The 18,886-nt window shown below is 45.1% G+C and overlaps 1 protein-coding gene and 1 long non-coding RNA gene across 2 annotated transcripts in view; one reads left to right on the top strand and one right to left on the bottom strand.

The window, feature by feature from the left end:
• LOC145415079 (uncharacterized) overlaps positions 1 to 18,886 on the top strand; it is a 97,585-nt gene that overhangs the window by 65,365 nt on the left and 13,334 nt on the right. Inside the window, exon 3 of the long non-coding RNA XR_013899991.1 lies at positions 9,884 to 10,029. This is a non-coding gene — a long non-coding RNA (uncharacterized LOC145415079). The remainder of the gene's footprint in view (positions 1 to 9,883; positions 10,030 to 18,886) is intronic.
• LOC145415078 (uncharacterized) lies at positions 14,084 to 16,788 on the bottom strand. Its single transcript, XM_080284492.1, has 2 exons — positions 14,647 to 16,788; positions 14,084 to 14,176 (listed from the first exon to the last, which is right to left on the bottom strand). Exons 1-2 carry the CDS (start codon positions 16,786 to 16,788, stop codon positions 14,084 to 14,086), a joined length of 2,235 nt encoding a protein of 744 aa, XP_080140618.1.

The following is an 18,886-nucleotide window of genomic DNA, read 5'->3' as shown; positions in this document are numbered from 1 at the left end:
TTGGGCTTTTTCTGGTCGTGGGCGGTGGTGAAAGGGCTAGAGGCGCTGGTGCTGAGGTGAGGGTAAACACGAAACCATCCCTACGAAGTTCCCTTACGGTACATCCATTAGCAAAATTTGATATCTGGGGTAGACACGAGAAAAGAAAATATATACGCAGGCTAATGAAAACGGTAGATGTTTAGAATTCCATTTCGTGTGTGTGTGTGTGTGTGTGTGTGTGTGTGTGTGTGTGTGTGTGTGTGTGTGTGTGTGTCATAGAATAATATCGCATACAACGCACATTATCATAATCTTAATACCTAAAGTGGGAACAGAAAATGTATTATGTCTAATGAATATATCAAATGTATCTGAACGCTACTGGTTGTTGTTATTCTGAGCTCTGGTTCAGGTGAAATTAAATCAGATGGACTGCACAAATCTGGCCATTTCAACCGGACACGCGCTCAGATATCTTTTGTCAGAATTATGTTGATGAACTGTGTTGTGGTGCGTAAGATAGGCAGCATTACGCTGAGAATGACTGGAGTGCATAGGAGCCATATATTCTCTTAAAACTGAAGTGTGATAGCTGCATTAAAGTCTAGCAGATTGAACTCTCATCTCTCTAAAAAGGAGACATTACTGTGGAACATAAAACTGGAGGAGATTCATAAGGATTCTGTTTGGCTGAAGACTTTGGATGGTTGTGGCGGTACTATAGGAACGCCCTGTATATGCTTGTGGAACGTGGTGCTGGATGATGGAGAGGATGTTTTCGAGGTATTTACACACGCAGAATAATTCATCTGTTTTGTCTCTTTGTGGAGGGGTAGGGAGTGATTGTATAGTTTTTACGGGCATGGGATGAATCAAAAAGAAAAATAAACTGAGCACTTCTTGATCACGTGATCCTTGGCTGGAAGTGCTTTTGTTTCTTAGATTTTTTTTTTTTTTCAATGGCTGTCTATCTATTGCTCATCCAATCCGCTATTGTCCCATCAGGGGTGTAAGGGCCCGGGGCTAGGCTACTTATTTAAGACATTTGAGTGTGACCAAGTACTCGTCTTCCAGTGGCCCCGTATGAGCAATGAAATTCTACTACTCTTCAGATTTAAGCCCTTCCGCACCACAAATGGTTCGACTGACTTATTCACTATCCCAACAGGCGTCTGCCTGTTAATATAGTTACCGTCCAACGTAGTAACTTGTTTTATGAGATACAAGAAACCATTTCGTTTGTCAGTTGAAAGTTATCCCACGGCCGCACTACATCAAGTGAGTGGATGGTGGATGCTCCTACCTGTCTGTGTGAGTGTGTGTTTTTTTAAAGGTTTGTTTTGTGTTCCGTAGTTTTTCCATGGTTGTGGGCGATGTACAAAGAACTAAACTTGTGTCAGCCTAAGTTAAGATTCGGATGCACTGTTATAAAGCTGTTCTTAGTTTATTATTATTATTATTATTATTATTATTATTATTATTATTTTTTTTTTTTACTAGAGGTGATCCCTGTTGGTGTTTTAGATCATGAACCTTACAGTCCCTCGTGCACTGATACTGCCTGGGTGTAGAGAGAAGGCATCTAATTAAGAATTTTGAATATCTGATCAAAGAGGAGTCCTTGGATCCGAGAGTACTTTAACTTCTCTTTTATGGGGTGACATTGTCTTTTATATGACCTTCTTCTAGTGACTGCATGGATATTTTAATTGATTTCAGCTATTTTGAAGCCTGATGTAGTTTGGAATGTTCTGAAGCTCTTATAGTCTTTAGTTACAGAGGATGGGGACTGTGTTGGGAGTGAAGGATATGAATGTAAACAGGTTATGGAGAAATGAAATGAAGGTGAAGCTGAACTGACATAACTTGGTGGGACGTCACTGGGTAGGATTTTGAATTTGGATTTTGGCTGAGTAACCGGACTGTCTAATGAAAAGGTACATTGCAAATTCTTAAAAAAAAAAAAATCTAAAACAGTAAGTCCATTAGGGAAACTTGGAGATATGTTGAGGCGACAAAAATAAAAACTATGTGATTAAAAAGTCAGGTCCATCTGAAGTCTAAATGAGAAAAGGAAACATGTACATCAAAATAATTCCATAAATTTCTTGCACAGTACATCCATTAAGAAAGTTTTCATATTCCGAGTAGTCACAGGGAGTCAAAAAGTTTATAATGAAAATATCAAATCCCTGAACTTGCCCCGGTTAGTAAAAAAAAAAAACAGGGATGCGTAAAAAAAAAAAAAAAAAAAAATCAGTACACTTATAAATACCGATATGGCATTTGAGGGAACGTTACGGACATCACTATATCTTTTAGTCGATGAATTTTGACACTCTTACACAATATTCTGAAAAACTCGTTTGGCTCCCAAGATAGGAATACCGAGTTCAAAAATTATTGCTCACAGTCTCGTAATTTATCGTTAGGCAGTGGGTCGATATTTATGTCTGTGAGTATACCCTGCTCTAGTCAATTTATCAAGCCGTTTATTATTTTCCCTAGTGAGGCGAAATTACACACACACACACACACACACACACACACACACACACACACACACACACACACACACACACACACACACACACACACAGGAAAATACTTACACGTATACATCTTTTTTGTTTTCTTATGCCAAATACTAAACAGAAAACTTTTAAAAATATATAAGAAAGGCGATTAACCATTCTCAACTCAACTGTACTAAAAATATAATTCTTTACGAGTTTCTCACACAGCACATCCATTAACATATTAACAATGAATGGATGACCTCGTGTGAAGAAACCAGTCCGTGGGTAGCCAGAAATCAAAACCCTAAAGCTCGATCATCGCCGTGAAAGGGTTGTAGAGATAACTTTTTACTTCTCTGAGCTGTGTAGGGATTTTCTCGGCTGAATAAAATCGTCTGTGGTAGTCAGAATGAAATGCCTCAATTGAATGATATAGCTAAGTGTTAACAAATTCTGGGTTTCTCCATCCTCCTATCCGTTCATCCATCATCCAGACAAATTCTGATATCCGGGTTAGTTCCTCCATTCACCCACCATCCGTTTATTGTCCCATTAGGAGCGTAGGGGTCCTAGACTAGGCTACTCGGTTCAGACATTTAAGATGAGAGTGATTAATCATTTGTTCCTCAGCAGCCGTATGTGAGCAATATACCTCAGCCATCACTCGACACTAATTCTTATGAGACATCCGATGGGAGCACCTCAACACACTAAACCACCAGGCTCCCATTTCTTTGTACCTTTATGGTTATCACGCACCGCAGTAAATGTCTTTCAGGAACACAGGAAAAGCTATAATTCAGCGCAGAGTCACCCAGGGGAAGCACTACATCGTGTGAGTGGATGGTAGGCGTCCCCACCTAATAATAATCATAGGTAATAAAAACCAGTGCAAATATACCGAATCCCCTGCAGGGAGAAACGCAAAACGAAAAACCACCCTTGAAAAATCTCGCACGGTCCGCCCATTAAACAGACACCTGATTTCCGGAGCAGTCACAGGAAATATAAAAAAAACACGTCAGCCGCAACGAGAGAGTACGGATCCCATCCAAACTTCCGGCCAAAAGAAAGTTGATGCCCCGAATTTTAAGAAAGAATAATTAAAAAAAATAAAAAAAAAAGTACGTGAAGCTTCTGCAGTTCCCCCTCCCTCCGACCCACCTCTACCTCCGTTTTCTCTCACGTACCCACTCTGTTATTAATCACTTCAACCCAAGGACCAAGTTTATATATTATTCTCGCTTCTACCAGTTTTTTGAAGTTCAGGGGTGACTTTCCGAACGGGGGGGGGGTGTTGATATTGCCTCTGTTAATCCCTTCATTACAAGAATCCTTTGATAATTTCAGGAAAAGCGTCTGCAAGTAGCACAAATGAAGTCTGTAAATATGTCAGGTGGTTCAAAGGGTAAGAGAGTTGTTATACGAGGCTCATCTGAACCCGGTGGACTGCAGACTGAGTTTCCCCTTCTTCCGTAGCCCACCTTCCTCCTTTCGCGGAATAAGGAGGGGAATTGAGGGCAGCTCCACCACCCGGTCATATCGGTGCCACCACGTGAAGGCGTTCCTCGCCAGCACCCATTCAACGGAGAGAGAGAGAGAGAGAGAGTACATGAAGATTCTGGCGTGACTCCCTCCTCTCTCCCCCTCCTTCTCCCCACCCCCCTCCTTCCCTCACCTCTTCTCCCACCGTCTCGCGTAGCCACTATGTTATTAACTCCTTCACAACGATGACGTCTTTTTCATTATACTCCTCCTGCAACCAGATACTTTTATTCAGCTTAGTGCTATGGTATTGACTGGTACAATGAAAATATCTCACCCCACCAGTTCAAGAAGTCCGTAGTAAGATGAGAGAAATCGTCTGGTCGTAAAAGCAGTAACAGAAGACGTCCTGAAGTTGAAAGGGTTAATGAGAGCAATGTTTAACCCCCCTAAATGTCTCCTCAGCTCAAGAAAATCGTCGTAGATGGCAAAAAGAAAAAGAAAAAAGATATCTTCGGGTCTGTTACCCCTGAGATTCACGACACCGTTGCAGGGTATGAAGAATAGCAAGAAGGGGACGTCGTCGGGTGGAAGGGATGTGCAGGGGGAGCCAGGACCCCCAGCTCGTGGTAATTTTCTGCCCCTGCACATGATCTTGGCTCAGAATGTTGGGGTAAATTCGCAATATTCTCAGACACTCCCCTTCACGTATATCATTTTGTTTTGCGGGACTGCGTGGGTCTCAAGTAGGGTGTAGCTGTGGCCTTGGGGTGTAGGGCATGCGATTGTGTGATGTACAAAGGAACCGCCCGTCCTGGGGTCTTTTTTCAGTGGTCAGGGAGGGTTCTAGCATATTTCCCATAGTGATTTATTCCGCATATGGCATTTCAGTATCTCCTTGTACTGTACATGCCCTCCCCTGTCCTACATTTGGATGGGGAGTCAGTTGCAGATGCTCATCTACTTGCTAATGGCTTAGGTCTTCATTTTAGTAATGTTAATAGCGGCTCTCATCTCTCACTTGACTTCCATACCCTTAAAGCTGCTACTGAATGTACCCCAGTTGTCTTCAAGCTGTTGTCTAGTCAGTCATATAACGCGCCATTCACGCTCCATGAATTGTCGTCTGCCCTTCGCCTTTGTAAGAACACTTGCGAGGGCCCTGATGGCATACACTATAATATGCTCCGTCACCTTTCCCCCCAGGCCATGGCCTTATTATTAACTATTTATAATTGTATCTGGACAGAGGGTATTTTTCCTCCCTCTTTTCGTAGTGCCGTCATTCTCCCATTTCTTAAACCAGGAAAGCAAGGCCATGCCCCTCAAGATTATCGCCCCATTGCTCTTACTAGCTGTCTTTGCAAATTGCTCGAGCGTATGATAAATCATCGTCTTATGTGGCTCCTAGAATCCAAGCAACTTTTGTCCTCTTCACAGATTGGTTTTCGAAAAGCTCGCGGCACCTTAAATCCCCTCCTAAATCTAGAGACTTATATCCGTTCAGCCTTTGCCATTCGACAATCTGTTATCGCGGTGTTTTTTGACCTTGAGAAAGCTTATGACACAACCTGGCGCTATCATATTTTACGCACAGTTCGTTCTTGTGGTATTGATGGTAACCTTGGTGTTTTCTTAAAGAATTTTCTATCAGCTCGCTTCTTTAGAGTCTGTGTCCAGCATACTTATTCAGATCCATTTCCACAATACGAAGGTGTTCCCCAAGGCAGTGTTCTTAGCACTTCTCTGTTTTTATCGGCAATTAATGGGATTGTTTCTTGTCTCCCAGTTGGTGTCCGCTCTTCTTTATATGTAGATGATTTTGCAATATATGCCTCAAATTCTGACATCTCTGCCCTTAGTGCTCTTATTCAACGTGCAGTTTCTGCTGCCTCAGAATGGGCCACTTCTCATGGCTTTCGGTTCTCTCCTCTTAAGTCTCATGCTATTACTTTTACTCGCTCTCATCATATTTCTCAACCACCTCTTTTTCTTTATGGTACTCCTCTCCCATACAAAACCTCCGCTTCCTTTCTTGGCCTTCTTTTTGACTCTCGTCTTACTTGGAAAGATCATAATACCTCTTTGAAAACCTCAGCCTTGCAACGCCTCCGTCTCTTACAAACTTTGTCTCATGTGTCGTGGGGTGCTGATCGGACTGCTCTTCTTCGCCTCCATATTGTTCTCGTTCTCTCCAAACTTGATTACGGTTGCCAAGTTTATTCTTCTGCTTCAGACACCGTCCTCCAACAACTCGATTCTGTACATCATCACGGTTTACGTCTGGCTCTTGGTGCCTTTAAGTCCTCCCCAGTTGAGAGTCTGTATGCTGAATCAGGAGTTCCATCACTCTTCCGCCGTCGTGCTCTACTTTCTCTTCGTGCCTATGCTAAGTTGCACTGTTTTCCTCGTACCCCTTCTCTCTTTCCCACCGGTCTTGACTTAGACAGGTTTTCTTCTCCTAGGACCAAGCCACCTTTTGCAGTTCGAGCTCGTACTTTCCTCTCATACTCCTCCCTTACAATTTGTAATGTTTTCTCTTTCCGCACATGTCTTTTTCCTCCGTGGCTACTTCCGCGACCCCATGTTTGCCCTTCCATTTTCCCTTATTCCAAGTCCAATTCTCCTTCCTTCATTCTCCGTTCCTGGTTTTCTGATCATCTCTCCCACCATTCCTCTGCAATACCTATATACACTGATGGTTCAAAAACCCCTGCAGGTGTTGGATTTGCGATTCTCTTTCCTAACACTTCTTATCATTTTAGCCTTCCTGCTTATACAAGTGTTCTAACAGCAGAGTTATATGCCCTTTTGTTTGCATTACGGTATATTTACCGTGCATCCTCTTCCTCATTTGTGATATTCTCTGATTCATATAGTGCTCTATCCCTTCTCCAGTCACCTTCTGCCTCTCATCCATTAGTCCTTCGTATCTTGGAATGGTTGTTCCGTATCTCCTCTCGTCGTAAAACAGTCCAGTTCTGTTGGGTCCCAGGACATGTGGGTATCGCGGGCAATGAACATGCTGATCAGTTGGCTCGCATGGCAGTTAGCAGGGATGTCTCTCCTTCCTTCCTCATTCCAGTTTCTGATCTTCTTCCTGCACTATCTTCCTTCCTTCAACACCGGTGGCAGTCTTGTTGGGACTCTATCACTAATAATAAACTGCGTGTTGTTAAACCTTCTGTCTCCCCCTGGTCGACCCCCTGCCACCGTAACAGGAGGTGGGAGACTGCTTTAGCTCGTCTCAGAATCGGCCATACTAGACTTACCCACTCTTATTTGATGTCTGGTGGTCGCCCTCCCCTTTGTACTCGGTGCAATACCATTCTTTCCATACGGCATATTTTCCTTGATTGTCCTCTTTACACTATACAGCGACGTGTTGCATTTCCTTTTTTGTCTCGCATCCAACGTACCCCTCTTCTTGCAGACTTTCTCCGAGAATCACCATATTTTTCCTTCCGTAATATCATGTCCTTTCTTACCTCTATTGGTCTTCTTTCTGACATCTAATTCTATTCCTTACCTCAGTAGTTCCATGTGTGATATGATATACTTCTTCCATTGACCCATTTCCTACATGACGCCGTGTCTGTGTTCCTGACCCACCCAATGTACACAACTTGTAGCCGATGATCCGGCTTTGTGCTGGATTTTGGCACTAGGTTCCTATTGTTCTTCTTCTTCCTACCATGATGCTTGTTATTTATTTATTTATTTTACGCGTCATATTCTGGTATTCGTATTGCTACAGCACAGAACTGAAGACAGAGACAGTAATATTAGGACAAGTTAGAGAGAAAGGAGTATAAGAGAGTGTATGTGAGTTAGGTGGAGAGACGAGTAGTGAGAGACCGAGAATAATGAGGTGGAGGGATGCGGTGGAGAGGTATATGAACGATACTGGTGTGAGTTGAAGGAGAGGCAGCCTGATGATGCATGACAGGGTAACATGGAGGCGGTTTGTTTGTGGTCACCCCTCCAGAGATTAGTTTTAGATATAAGAAAGAGCACCGAGATATAAATACATCCATAGTGGCGAGTCAAATTATTTTTCTTTTCTGTTGCTCTGTAAAGTCTTCTCTCAGCTTAACATAATCCTGGAGTTTTTCCTTGAATATATATCTTTATTAATCTATGCTACGTTCAGTGTAGGGTCGGACCTTACAGTCGGAGGGAGAGTGATAGCCAGAATTAACTTCCGTGCTGACGAGGTGCCAGTGGGAGATGGGTGTCCGTAGGAGGGATGATGCATATGAAAGTGGAGAAATATGAGGGGGAGTGAAAGGCAGAATTAACTACCACATGCTGGCAAAGTACATCTGGGAATGAGATGGGTGTGTAGGGAGTGTGATGTTTGTGAAAGTGGAAATATTGTAAAGTATTGGTTATGTTTATGCGTCAGAGTGTGTGTATGTCATTGGTAGAAGTAATATGGTGTGAATATATGTAAGTATATATTATCTTTATTGATAGACAGTGGGTGATTCTGTACTTAGGAAATAAGAGGCTTTACGAAATGTTGATATACATATTTAGACACCACGTTATGGGGATGGTTTGTGTAATATTATCCTAAGAGACACACAGCCACACCTCCATACACAGGCACACCTTCCTACACACACACACACACACACACACACACACACACACACACACACACACACACACACACACACACACACACACACACACACACACACACACACACACACACACACACACACACACACACACACACACACACACACACACACACACACACACACACACACACACACACACACACACACACACACACACACACACACACACACACACACACACACACACACACACACACACACACACACACACACACACACACACACACACACACACACACACACACACACACACACACACACACACACACACACACACACACACACACACACACACACACACACACACACACACACACACACACACACACACACACACACACACACACACACACACACACACACACACACACACACACACACACACACACACACACACACACACACACACACACACACACACACACACACACACACACACACACACACACACACACACACACACACACACACACACACACACACACACACACACACAGCCTCTTCCCTTCAGTAGAGCTTCACCCATCTCAGGAGAAATCTTTAGACGCTGGCAGGAGTAGAGGAGAATGTTGACAACCCAGTTACCTGCATAGTTCACACCTGACCCAATTATAATCATCAGGTTGTACCAGTTAAATAATAATAATAATAATAATAAGAAGAAGAAGAAGAAGAAGAAGGTGTCATGATGTTGAATAAGTAAAGAATTTTCACATAAAACCATCACTGATATTATGCACCTGTACTGATGGATGAGTAAATGGGGAGTGTGTCGTCCTGTCTCGGCTACCTCCCTTTCCTTGGGGGAAGCAGCCTAGGTATATAGATAGATAGATAGACTGATGTGTTGATTTTACCTGTATGATATCTTAATTAGGAACTCAAAATGTGGCATGCAGGCTAATAAATCTGATCCCTGCTAGTCTTACATTAGTGACCGTCAAAAACTGAGGTCTTTAATTCTCCTTTGGTCTCATAGTTTTAAGATTAAGGACTAAATTAAGACGAAGTATTGAAGGAGTCCGTATTATTTGTTTTTTTTTTTTTTTCATGCAAGGAAGAATGAACCCAAGGCCATTTTTCCTGGATACCTCTATGACAGGTTTCCCTCATTTATTTATACAGTTTTCTTATTTTTTTTATTTTCATTACCATTTTCCTGATGTTCTCTGCGTGTTCCTCTCCGCCAAATTCCTAACAGTAAGTGCTAGCAATACAATATACTAACACTATTTCATTTTTCAGAGAGAAGGAACCAAAGGCTGAACACCAACGCAAGATAGTCAAAAAAGCAAGCCAACGTCAAGACCATGCTGTACCTGGACACACAGCGTTAGAAAAATGGAGGTCGAAGGCAGGAGGAGATGCACACCAGAATTTTGGCAATGCAGGTGAGTGATTACAAGACACGTAGTATTTTTCCACATCATTTCATCAACTCCCCCACCTCTCTCTTTCTCTCTCTCTCACACACACACACACACACACACACACACACACACACACACACACACACACACACACACACACACACACACACACACACACACACACACACACACACACACACACACACACACACACACACACACACACACACACACACACACACACACACACACACACACACACACACATTACATTAACCCTTCCACTACAGTGAGGAGATGGAAGGAGCACTTTGAGGATTTGTTGAATGTAGAGGGTGACAACAGTGCGAGTATAAGTGGTTGGGGAATGGCTGGGAGAAGGAGAGATGAGAGGAGGGAGGAAGAGATCAGTAGGGCGGAAGTAGTGGAAGCAATGAAGAAGATCAAGATGGGAAAGGCCCCAGGGATTGATGAAATGTGTGGTGAAATGCTGAGGTATGGGGGTGAGATTGTTGTGGAATGGATATGGAAGTTGTGTAGATTGGCTTGGGAAGAGGGAAGGGTTCCAGAGGACTGGAAATCAGGTATAATTGTTCCTTTATACAAAGGAAAAGGGCAGAGAGAAGTATGTGGTAACCATAGGGGTATTTGCCTTCTTAGTGTGACTGGTAAAATATATGGTAGAATACTCATTGATAGGGTTAGGCATATGACAGAGGAGCTAGTTGGAGAAGAACAAGGGGGATTTAGGAAGGGAAAAGGGTGTGTAGATCAGATATTTGTTCTAAGATGTTTAGTGGAGAAGTGTCTAGAGAAGGGAAAGAAAGTGTATGCTGCCTTCATGGACTTGGAGATAGCTTATGACAGAATAAATAGGCAAGGTATGTGGAAGGTATTAAGAATATATGGAGTGGATGGGAAATTGTTGAATGCTGTGAAGAGTATGTACGAAGGAGCTAGGGCTACGGTGCAAGTGGATGGTGAGCTGAGTGAATTTTTTTATCTCAATGTGGGACTGAAACAGGGTTGTTTGATGTCTCCATGGCTGTTTAATATATACATGGATGGGGTTGTAAAGGAGGTGCAAGGTAGGGCAGTGGATGTGGGGGTGGCTCTAATGAATGAGGGTGAGATTTGGAAGATTCCGGTGTTGCTGTTTGCTGATGATACAGTATTGTTGAGTGAAGATGAATGGGAGTTGCAAGGTTTGGTGAATGAATTTGGGACAGTGTGTAGGAGGGGGAACCTGAAAGTTAATGTAAACAAAAGTAAAGTTATGGTGTTTGAGAGGAATGAAGTCACAATATGTACAGTGAGGTTGGATGGTGAGGATATGGAGAATGTGAGTGCATTCAAGTACTTGGGTAGTGTGATGAGTAAGGATGGACCTTTGGGGGATGAAGTGCGTAAAAGGGTACAGCAGGGAAGGAAGGTTGTTGGTTCACTGAAAGCAGTGATGAGAAATAGGGAGTTGAGTATGGAAGTTAAGAAGTCCCTGCATGATAGTATTGTGATCCCTACCCTGACGTATGGAAGCGAGGCGTGGACCTTGCAAGAGGGGAACAAGTCAAGAGTGAGAGCAGTGGAAATGAGTTACTTGAGAGGAGCGTGTGGAATGACATGGAAGGACAGGTTGAAGAATGAAGAAGTGAAGGAACGTTGTGGGGTGGAGGTGGATGTGTTTGAGAAGATTAGGAGAAATACACTGAGGTGGTTTGAACATGTGGAGAGAATGGAGAATGAAAGACTGACTAAGAGGGTGTATGTAGGTGAGGTGGAGGGAGGGAGAGGGAGGGGTAGACCGAGGATGAGGTGGAGGGAGGGAGAGGGAGGGGTAGACCGAGGATGAGGTGGAGGGATGGAGTTGAGAGGTATATGAGGGAGGGGGGGGTGAGTTGGGGAGAGGGTAGTCAAATGATGAGTGACAAAGCGACTTGGAGGCGTTTTGTCTGCGGCCACCCTTTGCGGGATTAGGGCGTCGGGCTATAGATAGACAGATAGAGATAGTTTATAAAAGATCCAACGTGCTTGTAACTGTCAGCCTTGGTCACCTAATGGCGGCTCTCCACGCTGCTCGATCTCTGGCATCCTCCCTGTTCATTCCCTTATCTCTGAAGTCACACTTATTTGATCTCGTCCCAGGTCTTTTTCGGTCTGCCTCAAGCACCCTTACCCCTGACGTTCACACTTTTCATTTCTCACTGCTAATATTAATAAACTTATCTATCGGTGAGAATGAGCGGGCAAGAGAGGGAGTATGTCTGATGATAAGCAAGAAGTGGAAGGAAAATATAAGAGAGTATGGAACGGTGGGTGCAAGGATTGTATGGGTGAGGATGAAAGTAGGTATACAAGCGTGGGCGATTGTATGTGTGTATGCTCCGACAGAGGACCGAGTGGCAAGAGTGAAAGATGAGTTTTGGGCGAGAGTAGATACATGTATGGACAAATCTGAGAGGAGCGAGAGAGTGCTTTTGATTGGAGACGTGAATGGCAAAGTTGGGAATGTACGAATGGATGGAGTGGTTGGTCAGTGGGGTGTGCCAGCTGAAGTAGATGGGAATGGTAGTGCTTTGGTGGACATCTGTGTTGGTAAGGGGTTGACAATAGCCAACACCTACTTTCGGCATAAGATGATCCACCGGTATACATGGAGAGTAATGAGGAGGATGGATGGTGAACTTGTTGCACGAAAGGCAATGATTGACTATGTGTGTGTCGATGAGCGAATGAAAAGACAAGTGTTGGATGCAAGAGTGTGGAGAGGGTGGGGGAATGGAGTCTCGGACCATCACTTAGTGATGGTCAAGATAAAGATGCAAAGAAAATGGTTAAGGAGACGAAGGGGAAGACAGGAGGAAATAGCTCCTGTGAGAAGAGTGGAGAATTTGCAAGATAGTGAGAAAATGGCAGAGTATAAGAGTATAGTGGAAGAAAGATTGGGAAGGTATGAGCTAGAGCAGATGGAAGGGGTGGAAGACCTACAGTAAGATATTCACGGAAGAGATAGGCGCAGCGTGTGAGGTGGTTTGTGGAGTGAGGAGGAGATGCAAGGATGTGCAAGGGACAGCATGGTGGAATGATGAGGTGAAACGAGCCGTGGAACAAAAGAAGAAGGCATATAGTGAATGGTTAGCGAGGAGAGGTAGGGGAGAAGATGAGAGAGAGAAGAGAGAGATATATGTGAGCAGGAGAAGGGAGGTGAAGAGACTGGTAGTAGTAGTAATTGATTTCCCCCCCCCCCTGTTAGAGAAGGTGGGGGGGGCTGGGCCACCTCGTAGCCCAGTACGGTAATGTTCGTTTAGTAGTTACATCGGAGGGGGTTTTGACTTAACTAGGTTGATTAAAAGATGCGGGGTGTTGGATGTGGCGTTATGGATGATGGATGTGGCTATGTTGCTTAGTGATTGAACAGGTGTGGCGAGAGGGGAGGTGGGTGTTATATCGGGGTCTGGGTAAGCGGCGCCACCTCTGATGGTGGCTGTTGCTCTGCATTTAATTATGTAGTGTAACAGGGGGAAGGGGGCGTCTGTTTTGCAGTAGCTGCAGATTGCGTTTCTGATGTTATTGATTACTAGATCGCGTGATAAGTAGCCGAGGCGGAGGCGGTGTATGTAGGTGAGAAGTCTGTTGGGTGTATGTGTGGGTAGCGGTATTTGTTTATATTTTGTTGCACTGGCGTACCAGATGGCGGAAGTGGAGCCTTGGTTGACATGGTATTCATGTTCTTGTTTTGTGAGAGTGGGTGTTATCGTTTTTATGTCGTGTTTTGTTTGTGTTATGGTCGGTGGTATGTGTATATCTATCTGTGGGTGCGTAAGGGCGTGTTTGGCTGCACGGTCTGCTCGTTCGTTGCCGTGTATGTTTACATGGCTGGGGATCCAGTGTATCGTGATTGTTCTGCCTGATTGTGCAATGTTGTGTGCTGTGTTGTTTATTGTGGAGATGATGCGTCTGTTGTTGCGGTGTTTATGTTTGCGTAGTGTTTGTATGGCGGAGAGAGAGTCTGTGTGTATGTTTATGTGCGTCTGTGTATTTGTTGTGTTAGCGTCTGACAGCACCTCCGCAATGGCTACTAGTTCTGCTTGCAGGGTGGATGCTCCGTCAGAGATTCTTGCAGCACATTCTTTTTCATTACTGATGAATGCAGCTGCAGCTTTCGGTTGTTCTACAGAACCATCTGTATAGTAGTTTACTGTGTTTCGGTCTGTGATTGTCGCAATTCTTTCTAGCGCTTCTTGGCGTAGTAGTTTGTGGGAGTGTGGTTTTTTTCCCTGTGATTTTTGGGGTGAGGAGTCTGTATGGTGGGGGGGTCCATGGGGAAGGTTCTTTATATTCCGGTATCGGGGTGTCGGGCTGTTGTGTGATTTTGTTTGTGGCGTTGTATTTCCTAATGGCCCGAATTGTGCAGTGTGTCCAGCTTTTATTTAGGAGAGTGGGGTGTCTGATCAGTTCTGCTTTGATTTGTTTTATAGGGGTAAGGTCTGAAGCACTGTGAGCTAGCTTAGCAGCTATGCATACTACTCGTGCTTGTATTCTGTTTTGTAATGATTCGATACCGCATTCCATGCGTAGGTTGACGAGACAAGTCCAAGGTGGGGCGTTTGTTATCGCACGTAGTGCATTATTCTGGATTACCTCTAACTTTTCTGTTAGTTGTGATTCTATGGTTATTAGTGCAGGGGCGGCGTAGTCTACTAGGGAACGGATAGCTTGGATGTAGAAGAGTCTTAGTACTCGATGTGTTGCTCCCATTCCTCTGCCAGCTAACGCTCTGTGTGCGTTTGTTCTTATTTTTGTTCTTTCCCTGAGGTAGCTTATTTCTTGTCTGAATCTGAGGTTGGTATCTAGCCAGACTCCTAGGTACATGTGGGTGGTGACGTAGTCGATAGGTGTGGTATCGAGGTATAGTTGTTGTTGTGGTGTGTTCATACCGAAGGGGAGTGCTTTGGTTTTGTTTATGTTTATTTTAAAGCCAAGGTTTTTGCAGGCGGAATTTAAGCGTGTCAAGGCGGTTTGGGCTTTAGTGTGATAGGGGCCCTTGTTTATGATGATTGCTAGGTCGTCTGCGTAAGTGAATAATTTGACGTTGGGGCCTAGGTTTATTTCTAGGAGGCGTTCAATTAGTGTGTTAAAGAGGGTGGGGCTGATTATACTTCCCTGAGGGGTGCCGTTTGTGTGTTTGTGGAGTGATGATGTGGTGCCGTGGAAATGCACCATCGCTTCTCTGTTTGTGAAGAAGTTTTCTATCCACTGTAGGAGCTTGCCTCCTATTCCTTTGCGGGCTAGGGCATCTAGTATTGATTCGGGGCAGGCTAGTTCGAAAGCCTTCTCTAAGTCTATAAAAATAGCTAGCCCCCTCCTTCCTCTCAATTCGGTGAGTAGTGTTGCGAGGCATTCGCTCGTTCCCCTGCCGCTGGTGTAGGCGAATATATGATCGTGGGGTGTGGGTGTGCACCACTGTAGTCGTCGTAAAATCATTCTTTCGGCTGTTTTGCTGAGACAGCTTAGTAGAGAGATGGGCCTGTATGAGCCTGGGTTTTTGGGTTTTGGCACGGGGGTGATGAGTGCCTGTTTCCAAGTTGTTGGGAGTTGTCCTGCTTCCCAGGAATGGTTAATTAGGTTCAGTATGGCGGCTTTTGCAATGGGGCCTGCGTGTCTTATCATATAGTAAGTGATGCCATCCTTACCAGGGGCAGTGTCATGGCTTGTTTTCAGTGCATTTTCAAGTTCGTTCATTGTGAATGGGCAGTCGGCTGGATGCTCTTTTTGCTTCTCCCTGTTAATTAGGTGTCTTCTTTCATTATGCAGTAATTCCTGGCGCCGTCTTGTGGCATCTGGGAGATGTCTTGGGGAAGTGTTGCTTGCAAAGTTTAGTGCTATTCTTTCAGCTTCTTCTTGTGGGTTGGGGTGGGATGTGGGTCTGTTGGGGGTTGATCCTGACACTGCTCTGAGTTTTTTCCATAATGCCCCAGTGCTGCTGCTTGCATTAAGGGAACTGCACCACTCTAACCACTTTTTTTCCTTGATTTTGTTCTTTTCTTCTCTTACCAGTCGGACTGTCGTTCGTAAGTGTTGCAGTCCTTCAGGGGTTCTGTTTTTCTTGTACATTTTCTTTGCTTGGTTTTGTCTGTGGTTTAGTTCCTTGACTCTATCGTTGTAAAACCACCAGTCCTTGTGGTTGAGTCTTTTGTGTGTTGTTTTAGGGATGGCAGCTAGTGCGGCGTTTGTTATTTGTTTTTCATGTGCTTGGAGATCAAGTGAGTGTTGCAGTGAGGCTGTGAGTTGTTCCAGAGTATCTGTGTATAGTTGCCAGTTAGCTTTTTTTGTACTGAACCGTGGGGGTGGGCCTGGTGGTTTGGGTAGAGGGGGTAAATTAGCTTTTATTGATATGGCATGGTGGTCAGACATTAGAATTGGGTGGGTGTTCCACTGGGTTAGGGGAGCCAGATTGGTTGATATGAATGCGAGGTCTAGGCGACCTCCTTGTATATGGGTTGGGGTGTCGGCTTTATTTAGAAGGGTGACTGTGTTAGTTTCGTTCAGGAGTTCTGCAGTGTGTCTCCCTGCTTGGTTGGTGTTGCTAGGGGAGCCGAGGAGGGGGTGATGGGCGTTCATATCTCCTACTATGAGTGTTGGCTGGGTGTCTGCATTAGCAACGAGTTCTGTGAGGTCAAGGTCTGCGTTATGCTTGCGGTATACGTTGTAGATGTGGAGATTGCAGTTCTGCAGTGATATGGAAATTCCCTGTGCCTCTACCCCGTCACCACAATGTGGCATGGGTACTATGGGTGTTGTGGGTATGTGGTTTCTTATAAATATTGCGAGGCCTTAGGGCCCGTTACGTGCTGAGGGGAGGAAGAGGGGGGTGAAGCCTCTCAATCTGCAGTTTCGGTTTTGGGGCAGGAGGGTTTCTTGTAGTATGACGACATCTGTTTTGTCTGTGTGGACTGCTTCCTCGAGTTCTGCTTGTTTACCCCTGATCCCGCAGATATTCCACTGGAGGAACTTGATGTTGTTGGTATTGGGGTTATGCTGTTGAGTAAGTCCCAGGACATTCGTGTATCTAGGTTGTTATGTGATCTGGGGGTAGGTTGCGTGTTGTTTCGCTCGTTGCTTGGGTTATGTCCATGGCTTTTAGTGGTGATCGTGAGCGAGTTCTCTGCGTGTGCCTGGCGTCCATTGATGTGGAGTGGAGTGGTTTGTCTACTTGTTCTCGGGGTTGTGGGGGTTTGTAGGGGTATGGAGTTGGTTGCAGCGGTGGTTGGTGTGTTGGGTTGACCTGTGAGGCGGTTGGTAGAGGTGGGTTGTCTGGCTGGCTGCTTGGGGTGAGTAAGTTGGGGCTGTGTTGTGTTGTGTGAGTGTTGATTAGCTTGTTTATCGCTGGGGTTACTAGTCTGGGGTCTAGTTGGCGGCCTAGTTGGTCTGAGACAATCTGTAGTACTCCCAGTGCTATCTCCCGGCATATGGTGCGGAGTGTTTCTGTGTCCACTGTGGTGTGTTGTGGCTGTGGCGTTTGGGTTGCCTCTGTCGACTGTGTTTGTGTTGCAGTCGTAGTCAAAATTGGTGTTGAGGTTGCTTGGGTGGGTGATGGGGGTGTTTGTTGCGTGGCAGGTAGGCTTGTTTTGAAGTTGGTGGTGGTGGCGTTGCTGCTTCTGGGGAGTGGGGGGTACTCTGCTGTTGAGGTGGGGTTGGGTGGGGGTTGGGATTGTCTGTTCTGTGTGCCTCAGACGAAGGTGCCTAGGGGTGCTGGAGAGACTTTGAGTCTTTCCTGCACCCACTTGGCTTGTCCTTCCATGCTTTTTAGTACTCTGTCTATCCTTGCTGGGCAGGATCTGTTCCAGGCATGGTGGTTGCGTCCGCAATTTGGGCATTTGGAGTTTATTGGCTGTTTGGTTTTGAACCTGGTGAGGCACTGCTCTGTTGGATGTTGTTGGCTGCACATTGCGCAGGTTGGTGGGCGTGTGCATGTCGATTGATGATGTCCAAACTTCTGGCAATTGTAACATCTTGGTGGTTCCGGGGAATATGGGCGGAGGTAGTAGGTTCCCCAGTTTCCCAGGTCTAGAGTCTGGGGAATGGTGCCTCTGAGTGTTACTAGAACTTGTCTTGTCGGTTCCCCTCGTGTTTCGCAGCGTGTGGCTGTTTCCACCTGGCTGTGTTTTAGGATTGGTTCTAGTGGCTGGAATTGGTTGTAGCCCATCAGTATGACTTTGCGTGTTGCGAGGTCGGGGTTTAATTCCTTTATGATTGCAGGGTAGCCTGCTACTGTTTTGCAATACTTCAGGGTCTCGTACGTGTCTTGGTCGTGTGATGTTAAGATCATACTGTAGTCTCGTCTCGTTGTGGTGTGGAATTTTAGGTTGGAGTGTTCCTCTTCTAGTTGCATGACTAGGTCCATTGTTGTGGCGAAGGCCTCCTGCTTTGGTATCAAGAAGGGTGGTAGGTTTGTAGTGGGGCGTGGGGCAGTCTTTACAGAGACAGCTGGAGTTCTTCTGGGTTGGATGTTTGGAGGTCGTGCTGCAGGGGGGTTGTCGTTTCCCGATTTAAGGGGGGCTGGCAGAGCTACTGAGTCATTGCTGCTGTCATTGCTTCGTTTCTGGGTTTTGTTGTTCTTTTTCTTGTTTGTGACGACGGTGAAGTTTTCGTCTTCATCTGGTGCTGTATTGGAGTTGTCTGCCTCTTGCTCATCTATTTGTGCTGTGCAGTCTTGGGCCGTGTCGTTGGTGTCACTGGGTGAAGTGGAGATTGCTTCTGTAAGATCAGATTCTGGCGGTGGTGGAGTGGTGTCCATTTCACTTGAATTTTCGGTGGGTGGAGTCAGCGGGTTTTTCTTCTGCGAGTTGTCCTGTTGCACAGGTACTTGCTTTTTTGCTTC

This window comes from Coenobita brevimanus, chromosome 101 (assembly GCF_032717465.1).
Source record: "Coenobita brevimanus isolate Jiangsu-jjx chromosome 101, ASM3271746v2, whole genome shotgun sequence".
In the NCBI taxonomy this organism is placed as follows: Eukaryota; Metazoa; Arthropoda; class Malacostraca; order Decapoda; family Coenobitidae; genus Coenobita; species Coenobita brevimanus.
Note: the sequence above shows the minus strand (reverse complement) of the source record. Positions and strands in the feature narration are given on the sequence as shown.